Source organism: Caloenas nicobarica, chromosome 2, assembly GCF_036013445.1.
Source record: "Caloenas nicobarica isolate bCalNic1 chromosome 2, bCalNic1.hap1, whole genome shotgun sequence".
Classification (NCBI taxonomy): domain Eukaryota; kingdom Metazoa; phylum Chordata; class Aves; order Columbiformes; family Columbidae; genus Caloenas; species Caloenas nicobarica.
In genome coordinates, this window is record NC_088246.1 from 55,787,974 (window position 1) to 55,810,067 (window position 22,094).

At 39.3% G+C, this 22,094-nt stretch overlaps 2 protein-coding genes across 2 annotated transcripts; one reads left to right on the forward strand and one right to left on the reverse strand.

The window, feature by feature from the left end:
* Positions 1 to 106: 106 nt before the first annotated feature.
* YAE1 (YAE1 maturation factor of ABCE1) lies at positions 107 to 5,147 on the forward strand. Its single transcript, XM_065628631.1, has 5 exons — positions 107 to 176; positions 1,291 to 1,337; positions 1,462 to 1,601; positions 3,231 to 3,352; positions 3,756 to 5,147. Exons 3-5 carry the CDS (start codon positions 1,485 to 1,487, stop codon positions 4,183 to 4,185), a joined length of 669 nt encoding a protein of 222 aa, XP_065484703.1. The 5' UTR covers positions 107 to 176; positions 1,291 to 1,337; positions 1,462 to 1,484; the 3' UTR covers positions 4,186 to 5,147.
* A 2,275-nt stretch (positions 5,148 to 7,422) lies between these two features.
* LOC135985372 (mediator of RNA polymerase II transcription subunit 1-like) lies at positions 7,423 to 20,173 on the reverse strand. Its single transcript, XM_065628630.1, has 15 exons — positions 20,102 to 20,173; positions 18,909 to 18,993; positions 18,496 to 18,550; positions 17,923 to 18,055; positions 16,834 to 16,862; positions 14,486 to 14,557; positions 14,326 to 14,400; positions 13,067 to 13,137; positions 12,201 to 12,266; positions 11,607 to 11,715; positions 10,760 to 10,884; positions 10,293 to 10,405; positions 8,344 to 8,539; positions 7,910 to 8,005; positions 7,423 to 7,448 (listed from the first exon to the last, which is right to left on the reverse strand). The coding sequence occupies exons 1-15, from the start codon at positions 20,171 to 20,173 to the stop codon at positions 7,423 to 7,425; spliced, it is 1,323 nt and encodes a 440-aa protein (XP_065484702.1).
* Positions 20,174 to 22,094: the final 1,921 nt, after the last annotated feature.

Consider the following 22,094-nt stretch of genomic DNA (forward strand, 5'->3'; position numbering starts at 1 on the left):
GTCTCAGATGGGCTTTGAAGCCACAGGGTTGCTGGTAAAGATGGCGGCCTTTTACTTGGGGCCTCCCCTGACCTTGCCCTCGCTCAACATGGCTGTCGCTCCCCTATTGCTTCCGACGGCAGAGAAGCCAGTTTGCCCTCAGCCAAGATGGCGGCTCCCAGCGAGCAGCGGCTGTGGTGAGGAGACGGGGTGCGGGGCCGGGCTGGCGGCGGGGTCTGGGGGAGCGGCCGGGAGAGGCGACGCGAGTTGAGGGGAGTCTGCGCCTGCGGCCGGGGACGAGGGGGGAAGAGGAAGGCTTCTTGCAGCGCAGCCACTTTTAGGAAAGCTGGGCGTCTGCCGGGCTGAGCAGCCGGCCCTGAAGTGGCGGGTCGGGGCCTGGCCGGTGCCGTGGCGGGGGACCTGTGGGCTCGGCCGGGGTTTGGGCAGAGTGTGGGGACGGTGGGGTGCCCCTCTGCCCCCCGCCCCGCGGGAGGGAGCCTGCAGACCGCGGTGCTCCAGCCGGTTGTGTCCCGGGAAAGCGGCGTGGCCGAGCGCGGGCTGGGACCTGTGGCCCTCGGTTCCCCGGGAGCCGCTGGTGCCTCTGCAAGAAAACAGCATTTGTGGGTTGCGAGAGCTTCCAGCAATGAATCGGTTGTGAGCGGCCTCTTAAGGTTTCCTTCAGTGGAAAAGATGAAACAATCCAGTTCTGTCTTCTTCTTTCTGCAGCAGAACTATATAATTTATTTGAAATACAGGGTGTTTCCAAAAGGTGGACCCAGTTTGAAATCACTGTATACAAATTCAACTATCGGCTTGATGTTCTCTCCGCCTGCTGTACAGATGACATCGAGCATTTATAAAAAGGTTACTGAAACTTGATTACTCATTAAACCGTTTGTAAATATTTGTGTAACGTGTTGCCGTTGTGAAATTGGGTCCATCTTTTGGAAATACCCTGTGTAAAGGGGTATTTCTACTCCAGGTTTCTAAGATGGTTAAGTATTTGGCATAACCAGGAAACTGAAGATCAAAGGTGAAAGTCCTTGCCAGTTATTGGCTCTGCAGGCAGTTACCTGTGTGTATAACTTAATGCACCATATGGAGACTATATGGGGCTGTTTGTCACCTGCTTTCAGAATCAAGTCGTAAAGTTATTTCTGCTTAGTGTTCGTGTACTAGCAGTATTTAGAAATCCTCATTAGATGTGCATATTCATGTCACTGCCATAAGAAAGGAAGAAACTATTGTCTTAAGTTCTTCTTGTAAATTACAGAATTGCTTTACCAATGATGATCTATATTCTCTTGACAGATGCACCCTGATGGTCAACAGCATCCATTTTCCATGTGGAAACAAATGTATGGGTTGAATAATCAGCTCCTGACATGACTTCTCATCAGAACTCACATTTTTTGCCTAATCTGACACTTAGCCAGAGAGACTTTTGATAGTTTCTCAGTGTTTTTTTTACTACATAAACAGAGGTCACAGTCATCACTGCTGTTATGTCCTGGGTACAAATTGCAGTCAGCCGATCCAGTGAGGATATATTTGATGAAGATGCAGATGAGATGTATCTACTACAGAAAGAATGGAACAGCACCATGAAAAAAAGATTGAAGGTATTTCTATAACAATGATTTAATAGTCTTTTTAACCATTTTAGGTTTACTGATATATACCTTGTTATACATACGGCTGATTTAAAGTGGAAAACTAAGAGTTACTGCTTAGAAGTTATTGTGGCATAGCTGCTTCTGAATGTGAGGAAAACTTAACAGGGGTTTACAGAGGCTCTATCCTAGTACATCAGAGACATCGGCTCCTTCTGTACAACCATATTTAATTGTAAAAGGCAGTGCTAAATTCCGATGTCAGCTATTTGCTTCATACTTGTAGGCGTACCACTAGTAGATGTAGGGCAACACAGCTAAACAGTGCTAACAAAGAAATACGAGATGTTTGGGTTTCAAAGTAGAGTTCTTCATCAGTCAGATGGAAGATGTGCAACTCCATGTGGAACCACAATGGGATGATGCAGTCTGGGTAGTTCTTTGGCTTATTTGTTCTCCCGGTGAAAAATATATGTTAAGAAAGCTGGTTTCTACAGCCCTTCCCTCCCTGGAACTCTACAGGGAACAAAACAAGTACATAAACCCAGGTTACTTCTACAGATACATTATCATTCAGAGTGGGGTCAGTGGGGCTCCTCTGCTCACGAGTGAACAGCATTTGGCTGAGGAACATGAATGGAAGCTGTTGCGTAGGCTGTTGATGAGGAAAGGCATTACAACAGAGCTCTTGTATTATTCTCAAAGGAAAAGTTTCCTGCATTAGAGTCCCTTGGAAAGACTGGTTTTCTTAAGGGGCTGTTTAGTGTTCTTACGCAAATCCCTCTGGTATTTTATGAGTGGATACTGCAAAATCATAAAATGTTATTGAGGTTAGAGCTATATGTTGGGTGAAATAAAGACACATGCTTGTTCCTGGCTATTTCTCTAGCAAGGCCACCAGTTTTCTTCTCTCACAAGCAAATAGAAGTTTTCACTCTCAGAACTTGCAATTTTGGTGTGAAAAAAGTTAAGAATTATTCTACATTATATGATTAGAATATAAAGAAATTAATTTACAGTACAATCACTTGCTGTTTCTTGCAGAAAGCAATCACAATGTTACATGTATTTATACGTGGCTCACTCCATCACCATCTTTTTTTCAGTATAACTCTTGAATTGAGTGAGAGCTGGCAAACAGAAAACAAGGCCAAATAGTTCATTTTGTGAAAACAGGTAGATGGATTACAGACAGGAGAGTACCGCTGTTAAAGGAAGGCTTTGCAGCTGTTGTATTTTTAGATGTCTAGAAATCTATATGAGGTATTCTTTAAGGAATTTTTCATAAAGGAGTTGGTCATTATAAAATCAAGCATGCTTTCCTGCAGTTTTGTCTTATTTTTTTGATGTTTCTACAAATACTTACTTTCTGACTTTCTGGGGATCTTTTAGGAAAGAACTGGATCTTACAGATCAGTAAATCATAATGTACTGCAAAAAGCATGTTATGGGTTGGCAGTGGGGGAATAGCTGGGAGGGATGTTCAAATCTAGAAGCTGTAATTTAAGAGACTGAATGCTTGGTGGGGGTTTTTTGTTTGTTTGTTTTTAGTTTTGTTTTGGTTTTTTATTGTTATAAAATTGTCATGGGTCCAATTTTTCATCTTGTGAACAACCTGTTTCACTACTGTTATTATAGGAAGGCTATAGGGATGGAGTTGAGGCTGGGAAAGAACTTGCTCTCCAGGAAGGCTTTAATCAAGGTTACAGACACGGTGCCGAGCTGATGGTTACATGTGGCCAGTTCAAAGGAACCCTGAAGTAGGTTACCATCACCTCAAGGTCATGTGCATGTGAAGGGTGTGTATGGAGGGAGCATGCATGCAGTTTTTTGTTTAGTTTAATTAAAAAAAAAAAAGTGCATTGTAAAACTGTCTAAAGTGAGCAACCTGAGAATTCTCAGGACTTGAATACAAAGGATTGCCTACCCAGGTGTAGAGTGATCATTCTTAAAAATCCTCCTTCACTTGCTCTTCCGAAATTATCTGAATCTACATCTTTAAGCTTAATATTGAGTTCTACTGCTTGAATTTCCCAGAAAATGTGAATGAAACATATATTTAAATAATATAGATATCTTGTCACATTGCTGTCTCTCTTCAACAACTGGAGGTCTGTGGGGGTACATGTAATCACTTTGTTGTTGTTGTTTTTCACTTTTCAGTGCTCTCTTATCCTGGTGTCATTTTAATGGACATGATTCTGCTTTAAGTAAGATAAATAATCTTCTTGAAGTGGTTGGAAAGCATGAAGAAGATATGCTTAAGTATCTGAATTCTACTGACCAACAGCCACATCTCGGACACATTTTAGATTCTGTTCAGGATATGGACCTTAATCACACAGCTCCAGCTGCGACAGAGTACAATGAAGTTAAAGCTGGAAAACATGAAGGTGCTGGCAGCTCTGGTGAAAACATTTGTAGAAATAATGGTGAGGTTGGTTCCTTGCAGTCTGAGTGCAGCAAGGCAAAACTCTGTACAGATCCTGAAAAGTCAACCCTTGCTTGGGTTAAAAGGCAGACTATTTGGCTAGTAGAGCAACTGGGTTTATCACTGGATATACTCCATCACGTCCAGCAACTGGAACATTAGTTTTTCTGTTTGATGTATTTAAAATTCTCAGCTGGATTGGATTCTCAGTTTGTGGACCATGTACAGGCTGGTGCATCACTTCAATTTAGGGAAATCTGATTTTGATACTTCCCAGTAGAGGAAATTTCTGTAAATCTTTGCTTCTAAAGCTCTACAAAGATTTACTGAACATGTTTCTGTTCTGCATCAGATGCTGACGTTTCATCCTCACTTTGTCTTTTGACAGTAGTTTGGAAATGGAGCATGTCCCTTAAACAGCCCCTCTAAATACATCCCCTCTAATATCTAAAACTTAAATGCCCAGTGCTATGGACAAGCTATTTTTGCAGAATAAGCTGCTGCTGCTGCTGATATGCCAACTCTGTGCAAAACAGAACAGGATTTGCTGCTGATTTCTGGAGTGCTGTGACTCCCTCTAGTCACTATATAAAAATAGGAATTTTTCACCTTTTGTTAAATTCTTTGTATTTTGTGCCTACTATGCAGTGCACTTTCACAGTTAATTATATTTTTCCCTCTTCCTACAGTTCTATTCTTTTCACTTTTGCTGAAAACACACCATTGTCTTCAGATGCAGAATTACTGACAATTCCATTGTTTTCATGTTTTACCATCTACTCTTACCCTGTTAGACCACACCAAACATGTTTCCAGTCTAATGAACTTCCTTGTGTTATTTTTGTATTTATTTTGCCAGGCCCTCTAGCCTGAATTTTCTTTCCCTCACTCTCATAGTGTTTTTCCTAAACTCTTCAAGGAAGCCAGGCTTATTCAGCTTATTTTAGAAACATGCTGTCAGCCACATATGCATATTTCTGGCAACTTTGTATTTCTGTGCCAACCTTCTACATTTGAGTCCTTTTCCTGTTGCTTGCCTTAATTGTAGCTGCAAATTGCTCTGGTCAGAAGGTCTTTGTGAATGCCTCTCTCTGTTTTACACTAATTAAACTGATGTACACTAAGTTAGGAGTTTACTTGTTTTAAGTTGCTTGTAACTTCATGTCTGAGACAAAGCAGGTCTAGACAGAGACAAACGGAAGTTTTCAAAAGCTGACTAAACTTAAAAAATTAAATCACAAAACAGTTTTATACTTTGAGGCCAGAAAAAAGCTAAGGTAAAAATTACTTAATTTTCAGAGACTGAGTTTACAATTTTCTTACTAAAGACTCTATTATCCTGCCATGGAGTTGGTAGATTTTAAGTTTGGCTGCCATTCAGTACCACTTCTGCATTAGGGGTAAACACAACTGCAGTTAAGAGTCTCTTATTGAATCTGTTTCTGAAATAGTGGACAAATAGGGCTGTCTGCATTAATTATGTATGCACAAAATTGCTCAAGCAACCTGCTTTTTCTCAATTTATTTAGCAGAACACTGACATGGATAAACATTACTTTTCTACAAGCGCATGTGTTATAGCCTGTATCACATATGGTAGACAGAATTTCTTCCATACTGTGGTAGGATATGGTGCAGACAAAAATAGAGGTTACTAGAACAGTGTTAGACTTTCCAAACTTGGGAAGTTTAAAAATGCAAATTCTAGAGTATTACTCCTATGTATTTAATGGTGTGCAAAGAGGAAACTCCATTCACAAATTACTAAGTAGACAGTGAGCTCGCCAAGTTCTCTCCAACTACTTCCGCAAAAGCAAGCTATGCCAGGGAAAAATCTTTATTCTTTCATTATCAAACAATACATTGTGTGTTTTACTTATCTATCATAACAGCTGCTGTACTAGCTGTGGAATTACTTTCCTCCACTCTGCACAAAGTTTCTGTGCTTACTGTGGAGTTACTTTTTTCCATGTTATTACTCAGAGTTTCCAGTTTGGCTGTGGAGCCATTTTGTTTTGGGCTGTCTGTAATACGTGGCTTATCTGTCACTACTAAATCTTGCTGACCAGCCACAGAAAGACTTTCTTCAAGACTATTAGAATCTGTAATTTGCTCACGTGGTGGTTCAGGTTTTTGTTCTGTGTCTACTTCCATGTCTTGTGTTTCACTATCAGCTTTCACCTTGGCAGCATTCCTGAAAATAGCTCTCATGACAACTGGGACTGACATGCAGCTGAAGGAGGAAATAAAACATAAGTTACTATTACAGACTTAATCCATTCTTCAATATACTTCTTTTTTTTAAAACTGTGGATGACACCTGAATGATGACACCAGAATGGTGAAAAACAGCACTACCTTCTTGCATCTTTTTGCCCTCTACAACCCGATAGGTGTTAACAGTGTAACGAGAATACATGTGCTGTACCAGAAACATATGTTGAAACAATGAAATCGGTGCTGGATCGTTGAAGTTTAGTGATGCAAAGAAGCTTGATAGAAAGAGTGAGAGGGGTTGGTAAAAAAGTCATAAGGGTGCTTTTAATGAAAAACGTAAACTAACATTATTGAAATATATTTATTCTTGCTCAGTTTTATAATTGTAACTTTCATGTTTTGCATAAGACAGGAGCATATCTTCTCTAAAACGCTATCTGCACTAACAGAGGTTTTTGACAATAGAGTTATGTGGTTCCAGGGATAGTATCTAGTATCCTGTGACTTAAGACAGGGCAGGATAATTAAACAGGTTCAAAATCCAGCTTGCATTGATCTTGCTGTCATCAAACAGATAATAGTTGTATACTAGCTTATGCCAAGTTGACTAGTGCTCTCAGTCCTTTCTCTAGCCTATGTTCCTGTATCAGACCAACTTGTCTCTCTTGGACTGTGTTTCAGAAAACAAAACAGAGACAGCGTTGTAGACTTGCTATACACCCCTCACTTGATGAAAGGAAGCACTGATTGATATTAGGTAGATGTGGAAAAAGTCCTTTCCATGCTATTCCTAGTTAAACCAGTCATGTGACTGTCATCAGCTAGAGGCTTCAGAAAAGCATGCTTACAAAAGAAAAAAGCATTTTTATAAAAGGTAAAGCTCTCTTCATTCAAAAGTCTTTCCTTGCCCCACATGCTTTCTACTAGAAAGAAACAGTTTGTATCACTTTTAATGTTTAAAATTTTTGAAAGAGTTAAGACACTAAAGTAACTTATTGTCACTATCTTTTTACTAGAGTGAAGTTTTGTGGTTACTGAGTTTATGGCATTGTGAATACACATGGTATTTCCATTAAATGGACATCTGAGGTTCATTCCAACAGTTGCAAAATAAAACTACTTACCGCTTCACAGCTCTCGCTATAAAGTCATCACTAGAATTTAGAGTTGGATCTTGAGGATTTAAATGAAGGTGACATTGGACTTCTCTGGAGGTTATAACATCAATTATCACTAAGAAAGAACCAAATATAAGTATTTCAAAATAAATGGTTTTATAAACATTGCAAACCATTCTTTCATTCTGATACTTCAAGAGAGGTAAGACTGAAGGCAGTGGGAAGGGGCTTGCAGCAATGCTCTTGCATAAGACTTGCTTTTTCCTAATAAATCAGAAATACTAGAAGTTACAATTTATAATTTAACTGTGGGCCAAGACAGAATACCACTTGAATATTTTCATTTACTTTCTATTTTATGCTGAATACAGAATACTTTTTAGTAAGCAATTTATACACAAGTGCTACTTCGTGTTTTTTATGGGTCGCACACCATTGAGAGCAGCCCTTAGAATGTATTTGTAACCAAGAAGTGTAGTGCAAGAGCCTAGATGGAACCAAGTCCCTTGTCAGACCAATAAAGAGGACAGTATCAATGATTCCACACGTACCACAGGCTAAATTCTCTTTCACAGGATGAAGGAAAAAGACAGAAAAGCTGGTGTTCTTGTGTGGTACCACTTCAAAGTAAAGCAGTTCTGAATCATCTAGAAATAAAATTACTGTTTAGTGGTATCAACACATTGAACCTGGACTCTTTGGCTCATCCCATGCCAGAATTTAAAAAATACTGATACAGTAGAATCTAATTACTCATTACTTGGGCAACTTAGTTTATGCTTATAGAAGTGTCAGGCCTAGGAGATTAAAAAAATAGATATATTAAACAGAATGTAATACTACAATTAAGGATTTTTCTTTTATCATTTAAAATACTGCACAAGTAATGATGGCTTTGGCAAGGGAGCAGTAAATCTGTTAACACCCAGCTTAGAAGTTAGTTTCTCTCTAATACTCTGCCATTGCTTCCAACCACACAATTTACCTTCATTTATATGCTTGTCAGAGACACAGCTGCTAATAAGAGTGTTATATACCACTTGATGTCGAAGAATCTCTATTACACCAGGCACACACTTTGGGTGGCTAAATGGGATTTTACTGACCGAGGCTCCTGCTAAATCTGATTTTTCTGAGCCCTTGTTTATGAAGTAACAGTGCTTTGGGCAATCTGGAAGAGACTGAACAACAAATATGGTGATATTTCAAGCACTGAAAACAAGAAAGTAAAGCTTTTTTTGTTATCAGGCAACTGCAAAATCTGACAGCAAAAATAATTTTGGAAGGCACGCTTCTAGCATGTTCATCATGTCTCTGCATTTCAGTACAAATATAATCCTTAGAGGAAGCTAAATGAGATCCACTCTCCCTCCCAAATGCATCCAAATTAGGCAAATATACCTGAGCCAACTGGTGGGGAGTTCAAGTGCCGCTAATTCTTCCATCTACTCCTAAGAGCCCTGTAGACTATAGAAATGTTAACAACCAAGATCCTCTCTTAGAATAATATAGTAGTGCTGCTTGACAGTTGTACAAATAGGATAGCGGTTTTGTCTGAAATCTCTTTGGGGCATCATCTGTTGTTCCTCCCTCCATCAGTACTGCTTTCTTTGGAGAAGCATGTTTGACTATAAAATCTCCTGATGATTCATTGGAAGAGGAGATAGTAAAAAAAATTTGCCACTTTTCCATGTTGACAGTGATTCTATGACAAAATTAGAAGTGCAATATTGTGTTATCTACTTCGGGATGCCAAATGGGAACTGTCACCTTAAGAACAGGGCAGTTAATTAGCAGGGTCTACATTAAGAAAAGCTGAAGAACAGAATAAAAGAGCTTTTTCTCCCAGGTTCGTGGAGCAAAAGGGTTTCCCCTAAATTCCTTTCAAGGTTAGAATTCAATTTAGTAATTTATTTCTAGAAATAAAATCTTTAAACTCAGAAGCAAAACAATTTCCCAGCAAGTACTAGTATTTTAGGCAATTGCGGAAGAGTTACAGAGCCTTTTGTGTGTATCTAATGGAAATGAAAAATTCATCACATTTTATGGGTTTTATAGAGGACAGCTTTGCTAAACCATATTTTAGCATGGTGTAAACTTACTCCTACCTGCTGTACTACCACCTCAAAGTCCAAGAACTATGTAGGCAATGGGCTTTGTAGCACTGCTCATAGAAGAGAAAGTGCCCTCTTCTTTTGTTGCAGTAAATTGAAAAGTTTGTTTCTTAGCAAAAAAAGTATATCTTTGAAGCTTGTCTTCTAGTTCACCTGTACATAAATCTGGCAGAAGGCATCATAGTCACCATTTTCTATTCTGAAACTTTTCCCCTACATTGAATGCAGTCTAAATTTAATATTTTTAATAAAACAGTTATTAAAAAGGAAGCCATCCACAGTTAAACAACCACAGCTCTAGATAGTAATTGACATCACTGTTATAGCACTTTACACATTTCTTCCTGCCAGTCCTTTAAAAAGGAATCAATATTCTCAGTGTTGTCTAACCAAGAAATCTTTTTTATTAAAAACAGCATCATATGCAGCGTGACATGCAGCATGATAAAGACCTTCAAAAATCTAGGAAAGTACCATCTTGGGACTTGTTTGTCACACCAGGCAATAAGTTGCCTTCTTTATAAAGCATTAATGATAAAGTTCTGAGTATTTTTTAGAAGAGTAAATATTTAGGTTACACATAGACAAATTAGTATGACTTCAGCAGCCATGCACACAGTGTTTCATTAATCAGGATGAGAAGCTCACTTACTTGAAAAGAGTCTAATATTGTTTCATAAATGACTTGAACTATTTCCTAAAGAGCATTTAAATACTGTTGGGAATCTGGGAAGTCTGCATTGCTTGCTTATGGAGAAATGTAATTCAGTATGCATCTTGCACAAGGGCAGAGTGTGTGTCAAATGCACACTATACTCACCACAAAGAAATGGGATTTATGTGTAGACAAGTCTTCGCTGCATTTTTCTTTAAGGGTAGACTGAACAATCAGCTCATATAGAGGAGCTAGTTTCAAGCCAGTAATCTGAATTCCTGAAACCAGGTGATTGTTTTTATTAGCATTAGGTTATGACTGTACATGAAAGCTAATATTAAAACCAAAACCAATGTTTCAAAAAACCAAAAACATTAATCTTCATTCTTATTCCTTTTTTTGCGAATGGGAATTTGAGGTAGAGTATTTAATAGTTTTGCCTGTAATTGTCATATCTTTCTCCGACCTTTTGTGGTTTGCACTGGTTGCTACAATCTTACACTTGAGCTGATAGAACAGAAGGCATTCTGCCCCAGAAACCAGTTTTTCCTCTTACAGCATTACCACAGGGAAATAAAATAAGCAATGCATAGCCACAGAAGTACTAAGCCTTAAAACCAATTACAACATGCCTGTGAGCCTCTGTATCTCTTCAATACTGGATGAGGACATAGGAATAGGCTGGTAGAACTTCAACACAAAAAAAGCTGGCAAATCCATGCTGATTTCATCAGTCAGTGGTAAAAAAGCAGGGTTGCTGGAAAAAAAAAGTCAGAAAGAAAGCTCATTACAGAAATTGCCATAACAAGGACTCTCAGTGCAAGGTCACTATCAAGTCCCTAGCAGTTTGCTATGCTTCCTGCTTTTTCTGCCTTGAGAAGAACTTTGCTTTGAAAACACGACTATTACTTTTACCGTTTTAAAACAAGCTAATGTGAAGACTGGCAGAAAGGAAAAGTGAGCCACCAGAAACTGAGGAACAGTAAACAAGGATGTTTGCTATAAATTGTTCTATAAGGATTTATTTTGGAGAATAATTTCAAACTTTCCTTCCAGCCTAGCACTGGAGAGAGATGAGGTAGCAGTATCCCTGGTGGGATGACAAACTGTTTTGCATAGTAAGGGTGCAATATTGCTCAATATATGCTTTATTTATTCTGAAACTATGCAGGAGTTGCTTGTTGAATACTAGGAAGTTAAGTAATACTGTTCCAGTGGCTCCTTCTGGCATAAATCTACTAATAAATCCATAGTTCAATCCAATGGACACTGTTAAATATGAACACAATAACTTTAAAGCCCATTTGGGAAAACTCTAAAAGCCACAGGTTATAGAGGGTGTAGCTATGGAGCAGAATGCCATCAATAAAATAGCTTCCTGTTTTATTTATGGCATTATGGCTAAATGTAAATTATGCTGAGGTTAGTGCAAATGACTTGTAAATCCGTTTCTGTGTTGAGAAGTGTCCAGAGCCTCACCCATCCTCTCCAGCTTGAGAATCTACGAGCAGTGGAGAAAGAGGAAGTTTGTGGAGCGTATCTGTGCCTTCAACAGTTACAACTGTTTTTGTTCCACATACCTGGGAACCTGAGGGAGAAAAGAACTGCATTATTTCCCCCATGTCAGTGTAGATTAATCCTATGCATACAAAACACACAATGGTAAGGTCTTGTAAAGGTCAGGTCCAACTGGCAGGCACAGTGGCTTGGGCAGGAAGGAGAAGCCTGCACAGACCACAACCAGAAGGCCAAAGTTGCCCAATGGCAATAGCAGCAATAGCTGCTTTTGGGACATGCCATGAAACAGATCAAGCAACACCCTATAATTTTCATGCTGGCTAGGCAGTTATTTTGTTTGATACCACTCTCACTTCAACTTGGGTCAACAGCCAAGAAATGGGAAAGTAGTTTCCCGATGTATATTATAATTGTGCTACAGTGCATCACATAAATTATTCTGCTAAATCAGAATTTTAAGTCTTATTTCTGAGTTTCATGAATGAACTTTGCTCAATGAAACAGATACTGCTGAAAAAGTTATCACGTTAGTTATTTCTGCTTTTCTAGCTTTACCGGGATTTAGTTCTGCTTCCAAAACTTGATAGGGAGAAATGTAAAATTCAATGTTTGTAAGAGTTCCTGAGGAATAAAAAAAAAAATATATAAAAAAAGAGGCATGTAGGCATCTTGACACAAAAAGGAAAAAAAACAAAAGCAGTGTAGATAGGCAGAAGGGGATTCTTCAGAAGAGTACATCTCTAATTGCAGTATGTGTTCAAATCACAGCATTTCCTTAGCATTTAACAGCTAAACCCTCAGTGTATAAAGTCTTCAGACATCTTTGAAAAGATTGAGTTTCTATCTCTTGCACAATAACCTGTTCTTCAGCCTTAAAAATACTAGCTGAACTGCTAGCTTTCTATGACTAGTCTGAAATAGAAGGGAAAGCTATAGTGCTTGCCTAAAGGACACACATCAAACTGTGCAACAGGATAGCGGTAGCACGTATTAGAAGTACTTTTAAGAACTATAACACGTTAATGGTTAAAGCTTACTTCTAACAGTGTAGATGAGCCAAAAAGCTTATCAACTGACTGTATTTGCCTTTTAGGCAACGTGAGTATTATCTCAGCTACTACTGCTGTTGTCTCACGGTTACTCCCAAACTGTGGTTTCCCACATAACCTCAGAATACTGCTGGCTTTGCTTTTAGGCTGCTGCAAAGTCAATGTTGCAGTAGCTGATAAACAACCTGGCCTCTCTGTATTTTCTCCTTCTGTATGCCTGTACACTATCTGAGAATACAGACACAGTAAGTCCCTACAGCATGTTTTATGTATAATAAAGGATCTTTACTGGAAACAAACATCTACTCAGTAGATAGAGTTTTCTATTGCAATTCTTTGAATCCATGAAGAAAGGAAAAAAAAAAAAATCACCTCCAGTTCTTGGCACCAGGTGTCCTACTTTTCCATGAAGTACTTCAGCAACTCTGTTTACATCCTGTGTTCTAGTTCAAAACACATCTTGATTAGCGTTTCCTGAGAGGCAGTGCTAGCTAGGCTAATTTAAAGGCTAATTTGCACCCTTAATCAAAGGGAGATGATGCTTTCTTGGAAGTAGATTGTGTCTTCCATTTGTTATGACGGCTTCCAAAACCCCATCATTCCATTCATGTATTACTCCCAGGAGTTGGGCTTCCAGTTTCAACCCTGGATCTGAGCTGTTTCATGTTGCAATTTGATGTGCTGTTTACCAGAAATGAAGGGGGAGAAAAATATTGGAGTGGCAGCTTGAGCAAAGAGTGAGGAAATAACCTGGATAAACTCACTCAAACAGAACCAATCTCTAACCTCATATTTGATCATACAGCTGAATACATACAGCCATACAATTATATAGCTGTGTACTAAAACTCTGCAGTGCATTAAATTATATCATAGATGGGACGAATAATCTGTTTAACTCATTAATAATATTTACTGAGATATCAGGGATCAGCAAGGATACTTGTTCATGAAGTTAGCATGCTTCATAAGGAAACACTGTACAAACATAAGCCAAGAGTGTATTTCAAGTTACAGAAGGCCATGCTTGCCGTAAGTACTTAACAGGCAAGGTAATAGAAAAGATACTTCAAAAATCCAGAAGGAAAGCACTGCCCTCAACTCTGATATTCTGAAAAGAAGGAAAATCATTGTACAATTACCAGAGAGTTTAGGAAAATCTGGTTGCCATCCATCTATAATCCTACTCTTTGAAAGGAAAAATGAAAAAAGGATAGGAGGAAAACTGGCATCCACTACTGATCTAAAACCTGATCACAAAACAAGATAGTCAAACAGCGGGACCCCAAAACGTGTATTTTTACTTCTGCCACAGGGAGATCTAAACATGACTGCTGACTTTCAGATGCACCATTTGCTCTTAGTGGCTGGTCACACACACACATCCCCAAGCTCTGCAACCAACCAGTTTCCCAGCAAGTCTCTTAGATAAAGCACAGGAGTTCAGTAGATAGTCTTGTTTGGCATGCCTGGGGTTGGCAAACTGCAGAAAGGCTTCAAGCTTTCCAGTGAGAAAACACTCATTAGCCTTCCACATCCTGCTCTATAATTAGATCAGTTAACTTGGTTTTTTAGTGAAATGAAGGGGCGGGGGAGGAGGGAAAGGGAAAAAGAAGTAGACTTCAAGTTACCTGTCTACAAGAGACATTGTATAAAGGTCTCTTTCAAGGGCCTGCAAAGCAAAGTATCCCTTAGCTTTCATTTTGCTGGAAGAGAGAAGACTCTTTTAATAAGTAAACAAAAGCTAGGCTCTAGATTTTAAATTTTTTTCAGGTAAAAATTAGTTGCAACCTGTTTCCTGGAATTTGATACAGATTTGACAGGTCTTCTAGAATCTTTCCAAAGGCATCATAGTTCTTCATCCTACCAAAAAGAAACAGTTACTATCACGCTACTAAATGAGAGGGATAATAAGTCTTTTATATCTAGCTTGCTAGAAAAAGCACCATTTCAGAGAGACATAGGCTCCCTTCTTATCAGATCTGGAAAGCAGCAGTACTGCTTTTAAATTTTCTTAGAAGATACCAGGAAATGTGAATCTTTGGCTCCGATGCAAAAACCAATGTAATTATAGCTGACACTGGTTAAATATGCACTACTGAAAGCAATAGATGTGCATGATACACAAATTTGACAGCTTATCAGCTGCAAAGCACTTTTCCTGATGTTCCAACAAAGCTAGCCATGTAGTAACACTTCCCTAATACAATGCATTTGTACATTATTCTTTTCATCAAAACAAAGATTGTGTTAATATTGCGCTTCACTGCACCCTGTGAGGGAGACGGATCTTAAATACAATTGATAGATACATTGATCAAAAAAAAAGAACAGGAGATAAGTGGCTTCCATAAGTTGTGAAGGAATGGTTTGGACTGCTCAAATCCCAGAATTCCTGCAGATTCTAACTAGCTGTGATGGCCTGGAGCTCTGCTTAGTCTAACCCACCAGGTATTTACTCACCTGCTTAAGTGGATTTAAAGTGGATTTTACAAGCCTTACTAAACACTCTAGTGCTGCAGTCACACAGAGAGCTGTACCCAAGAAGACACACCTTCCCTTTCCATACAGATGTGGCTGCAATGGGGATCAGCAGAGAGAAGAAATGAGCCTGCCTGGACTTTCACGTTGGGACAAATCCTTTCCAAAACAAAACCTAAACAAGTCACTCAGCTCTACCATGACTCTTTCCCACTGGAGTGGTGGGGAAGCAGGGAAAAGGCAGGCCAGCAGGCATGCAGGGGCAGGCACAGATGCAGCACCAGCCTGTGCATTAGCTGGCTGGTACATCATGATTTTATAGTTACTTTGAGACCCGCAGGAAACATTACACATATAACAAACTGCCTTATCACCAAATAAAATACTACACCAAGATGTGCAGAAGGGATACTTGCACTTTGTGCCAAACCCTAACAAAAACAGGAAGGCAGACAAGTAGTACCCACAGCGCCAATGGTAACTATATGTCATCACTCAGAGACAAACTGCTGGCAGTTAACATTGCTGGCAGTCAAAAACCTAGGAAAATGCAAGTTAAAGCTTTAAGACATAGCTGTTTACACCCATAAAGCTAATATAACTTCATTTCTGAGGAAGGAGAGGGCTGGAAAAACTGATGCATTACAGGGCCACATAGAAGAGAGGTGAAATATGCAAGGTCAGTTATTCTTTCTCTGTTTACCTTCCCTTTCAACTGTTCAGCCAAGGTATTTAACTAAGAATCCAATTTCTTAAACATGCTCATTTCTAGTAAAACCTGGAACCTTGATGATATAGGCTGGAGAACTTCTAAATGGACTTTTAAGGTGGTGGCCTGACCTGGAAGAGCAACTATTCAGACAGAACAAAATATGATAATTAAAAAAAAAAGTGCCCTAGTGCTACATGAAAAAATTAAAGTAACATCTCCTTTGCATTTGCAAAGAAAAACAGGCCATGTGATATCACCTTGCTTTCATTGCTGTGACAGAAGCCTGAAGGACATGTAGTTAAAACATTTGCATAAGGATAATACAAAGACTAGTTAGTATTTGATGGAAGGAGAAGGGGAAAAGTAATATCTTGTTTGGATCTGTAAATCTGCCAGTTTTGAATCATCATCAGTCCATTTCCAAAATTATGGATCCAAGTAGCTCTATAATTCTTGCAATCAACACGACTGCCAGTATTCAAAGGCAGTGTTCAACTGGCAGCTAGAGCCAATGTATTGGGGGTTACTCTTTCCCCCCGCTCCATTGAAACACAAGCAATTTAGCTGTTTTTATCAGAATGACTTGAAAAATAAGTAATGCCTGGAGTATCTTTTCCAAATTATATTTGCTGCAGTTTAAGCCTTGAATTTACAAATAGGAAGCAGGTAATAACAGTTACAACCACCACCAACCTCCAATATGGAGCACTGGAACCAACTTCCCATGGGAAGTAAAACCCAAAAAGGTGTCAGTTCTTCTGTTGTTTTCTGGATTTATAGTATTGTTTCCTGATTCTTGCTTTTTTTATTTTTTCCTTTTTTTTTTTTTCCCCTTTCAGTTCTTATACTGAAATCATTCTAGCCTTGACTTCCCCACAACATTCAGAGAAACACAAAACTCAGGAATTCTTTTCCATTCAACAAGACTCTGCACATGATTCTTTACCTTAGATGCTGCACCAAGTCGTCACAAACCTACAGGAATAAGAGAGGAGAGTTTTCATGTTTCTTAAACCATCCTTTGTGAAACACCTCTTAAAAGCATTTCATTCATAACAATAAGATTGTTCCCCATTACTTCTAATTAGCTGAGTAGTTAGCTTAAAAAAGAAATCCAACCAACAAAAACCAGATTAACATTACAATAGTTAAAACATAACATTAATATAATAATTAGAAGAACAAAGGCTCTGTGGAAGAGAATAAAATTAACAGAAATAGTTTGTTGATAAATTATTTCCAGAAAAAAAGAAAATATATCTTTGCCAGTTTTTCTTTTATTGGTAGTTACTGTGCTGAAATTCTCTGGATATGCAGTTCCATCCTAATAATATTGTCCAGCACTTTGCCAGTTAAACAGAACAACTTCAAATTCCTGGGCTGACTGCAACTGAAAAGAGGGACTAAATTAACTCCAAATTAATGTAACAATTTGGATAATTACTGATAAAAATCAGAGTTTACGCTCCCCAACCCCCTGCAGCAGCTTGTTATGTCTTTGATCTGAAGGATTCTCTGTAGCACTAAACAACTGCAGAGCATGGTATGTGAACTGCAGTGATATTTTGCCAATATTTCAAGGAGAAATTTTGCAAGAAAAATACACCCGTTAGTAGGAATGCACATACTCCTAAAGGCAGCAGAAAGAAAAACAGAATCTCTGGTAACAGCTCTTAGACATCCATTTAGAATATATTTTGCACTACACCTTGGTAGGAAAATATTTTAAGACTCTGTTATTTACTGTATATTGATAACATCAAAGTATGAGAATGCAAATATTTATGCAGGGTGCTACAAAATTCTTGGAAGGGGAGCATGTCATCTGAGTTTTACCTTAATATTTAGCTCTATGGTACTTAATATCTGTAACCGAGTTGGAAGTTTAGGTGGGAGATTCAGATGCCTGAAGAGGCAGCTAGTGTCATACCCAGGCTGGCAGATGTGTGACAAGACCAAAAGGAAGCCAAAGGCACAGCAGCTGGAGGCCAAGTGGGAGACTACAGGGAGGTGAGAGGCAGAAAATTAACTTTACCACAGGAGCTTCTCCAAGGTGAGCCAACTTTGCATCAATCACGTTTCCATCTTTCTCCAGCTGAACTTCTATATAGAACATGTTTGATGTTATGTAGCAGGCAGTCCCACTGGGGCTAACATGAGCATTAAGCCTGAGGAGAAAAAGAAAAAAAAAAAGTTTGCATATTTAAAAATTCTGTCACATGAAGAAAGGAAGTAAGTATAGTTTACTTGGTCGTGGGAAGAGACGCCAGGGATGCTTCAAAAATAACTCTTCCCTGGCTCAGCTTCTGAAAGCTATCCAACCAGGCATTGTATTTGTGCTCTGCTCTTTGCATTATCATGTTGGTTTGCTGAAAACTATTTATTTCAGTCTGTAGCTTTGGGACCTAGGCATGCATGTCCTCTCTTCACCCAACAACCTCCTCCACAAAGGGCTAATCAAAATAGGCAGTTATGCCCGTGCCAAGTAATATACTCCATTAGAACACCAAGCTAAAAAAAAATATTGTTGACAAGCCATCCAGATGGTATTCCTCACTGGACTTGGGGCCATGCTTGCTCATTTGCATTTATTCATAAACAAACTTACCCTTTTTGTTTGGATAAAGATTCCAATCTGTTCATCACAGAAAACAAAGATTTAGCTGCAAAAAATGAAAATGTTATTTAATCAGGCTGCAACGATCAAGAAGTAGAACCACTATTATCCTGATTTAAAGGTTATGATTACGTAATGAGAAAATAGTATCTTTTGCATGACTTCTTATTTTTAATGACAACTATTACCCTATGATTAATGAGTGCTGTGCTGGGTAGAGCTTATTCTCAGACTTTGCGAATAGCTGTAGCCTGAAGGCTTAGCCCAAAGATGAATCACAAGTCTCTGTGTCATATCCACCTCTGTACATTTGACCCCTTTGTGCAGAACATCACCAATAGAAAAGGATGTGTAGTTTCCATAGATTAAAAAATACACTTTTGAGTTACCTGACAGCTCATTACCATTTAATGTCCTCTGTATCTTCTCCATGCAAGAGAGCAATGGACCATTTGGAGCATTACTGACAGGCCGTTGAAGTGGCTTATCCTAGCACAATTAAAAAAAAAAAAAAAAAAAAAAAAAAGAGAGACAGACTCCTTAAATTACTAGCCAAAGAGGAATATCACTGCATGCGAGACACAGAACACTGATGTCTGGTACAGCAGAACACTACTTATTTCTTTTCGTCAAACACAGAGGTGGCCTATGGTTGTAGCTATCTCTAAAGTGGCAGCACTGAATGGATTTGTGAAGACCCTTTGTGCAATAATTATTTATCAGAAGCCTCCTGAGCAGGAAGCAGTTTTCCATTCCCTTTTCTTCTGAACTAGACACAAGCTACATCAGCTAATTTCACCATGATACTAGAGATCAACTAGGAAAATACTTAGCTTTTTATTTTAGGAGGAGCCTGCCTGAGTGAAAAGGAGAGATCGTAAGCACCACAGGTGTACTTGGTTAGGCTCAGAGTGCAAGTTCCAGCTGAAGATAGTAACTTAAGTAGCAAGCAAACTCCTTCTCTTCTTGCTCTTGTCTGAAAACTTCTTATACTTCACAAAGAATATTCACTGCTGAAAAGTTTTCACTATGTTCAGAATCAGGACTTTGTTTTCAGAGTAAGGCTGTAGTTAAGCATTAATAAAAAGCATGGAAACAAATGGGACTTTTTATACTAAGATCAGAGCAGTTGTGCTAATCTGCGTTTTAGAAAGATGATTCTTAAATATAATTAGCTACTAGAAGGGCAGGAAGCATGGAATGACTTAAGGTACGTCACAGCAGGAGAGACACTAGAGAGCAGGTTGCAGGCCAGTTTCTGAAAAAGTCTTTTCTCTCAGTCCTGTGGGCAAGAAATTGTCTTTGCATACTATGAATGTGCTAATGATAATTAATGGAAAATAACCTGAAGTATTAGACAATCAGCACTAACTTCTGAGAGTTAAAACAATGCCAGAAATAACCTCTTAAGTGTTAAAATAACGCAGGAAACTTTTTTTATCTACTGTTGTAAGAAAAAAAACAGGAACCAGGCTATAACAGGCACCAGTTTTCTGGAGTTCTTTGGGTTTTTTAAAAGGTCAGGCAGTTTTTGAACCGTCTTGGCAACCTGTTCTTACACCACATATCCTTCTCTCACCTAATCTGAGATTCTTACCATACAAAAATGGACAAGTTTCAGAGTTTCAGTCCATGTCTTTTGTTGGTATTTTAAATGCAACTGTTCCATTAAGGCATTTGTAGAAATAGCTGTTGCAGCACCTGAAAAACACGTCAAAATGTTCTATATATATTGGCATGTGTTTACATTGGCAATGAGAAAAGTTGGAGAAGGAAAAATATAAAAATTTGCTAAGGTCATAGGTGTTATGCTTCAAAAGAGGAGGCAGAAAACAAATTGTTTTAATTGAATTTTGCATACAAGTATCTAATTTTTCTAAGACTTCTGGCAGAAAAACATCAGGTGGAGATTTTGTATAGGCAAGTATTCTCACTATTAAATACAGAGATGCAGCTTGATCCTTCAGTTTCTTAAACAACAGGCTTTACCTATGCACAATATCATATGGGTATTCTTAAATACCAAGGCTTTGCCATGGACTTCAGGTATCCAGACTTCTACACCCACCTAGAGCTCATTAGAGCTAATTTTGATTAGAGATAAAAAATTAGAGATAATAATTTCGAGAGAATTTTTGATTATGAGGGTGGTACAACACTGGAACGGGTTGCCCAGAGAGGTGGTAGATGCCCCATCCCTGGAGACATTCCAGGCCAGGCTGGACAGGGCTCTGAGCAACCTGATCTATTTGAAAATGTCCCTGCTCATTGCAGGGGGGGTGGGCTACATGACCTTTAAAGGTCCCTTCCAACCCAAACTATTCTACGATTTTGCAGAGGAATGATCTCAATGCAGAGTTGCAACTTTTTTTTCCCTCTCATTGGGATGGCAAGGAAGAATACCACCAGGAAAATGAACATTTTCAGCACAAAACAGGATCCAGAGACTCAAAGTTTTTTGTTGAGACATGGTGCACCCATAACCACTAATTCCATCAGGAATAAACCTGGAGCGAGCTTCCTAATACATCAGCCTGAGATCAGCAGGAAGACTCCAGACTGATTAATAAGAGGAAACTGAATCCCTGCAACATGCCACCCACTCTGCTCTGCCACTCAGCACCAGAAAAAAAACATTGCAAAGTACCTCTTTGACCTAGACAGCACAACAGCCACAGAGAATTGTCCCCTTTGAGCTAGCAGCACTGCACAGGGGGAGGGAGACAGACTAGGAGAGGCACCTCTATACCCTTTCCATACACCAAGCAGGGATGGATGGTGAGTGGCAGCTAGCAGCATCTTCCTCCTGCTAGCAAGGATGAGAGAGCAGAAACCACAGTTCCCATGAAACAGGCCACCTCAACCAGTGGAGCCCAACCAGCTCTTGCAAGCACCCCTGCTGAGGAATATGCCCCCATTAATGCTCCCACTCACCTATGCCTTGATGCTTACAGGAGCACTGCAACCCTCCCTCCACACCACAAGAAACCAAGGCTCCTACTTGTAGCACCTGCACCACAGCACCCACAGGTGCTGTGCAAGGCAGAAGGCTTGCTCCCTTACAAAACTGGTCCCCAGGGGTTAGTGTTTGAACTTGAGAAGCTTGATAAGCACAACAACATCACTTCTCAACTCTGCTAATTTTTAGAAGGGATAAGGCATCCTGTCAGTCATGCTCTTCCACATCTATGTCCTAAGGAGAAGGCATAATGTCTGTCCCCATCTTTTCAGAAGGTATAGCCCTCTCAGGAAAAGACTGAATTTAACTGGAGGAGAGTGGTAGGTGGAGGTATGATAGCAACAGTCACTCAGCAAAACAGGGAAGCAGGGTCTAGGTTAGGGGTGGGGAAAAACAAACAAAAAACCCAGGTAAAACCACCACCAACAAAAAATGCACTATAGTTACCTATAATGTTTGTACTGTATTTGCGCATCCTTTTTTTGGCCGCCTCACGTTGCTGGTCTCCTTGTACATAGGAATCAGTGCACAATGGCAGTGTGAGGTTCAAGGTTTGATACTGGACCTTTGTATAGGCACTAACTTGAAAGTTGGTCACCAGGGAACACCAGGTCTACAGCAAGAAGAGCAT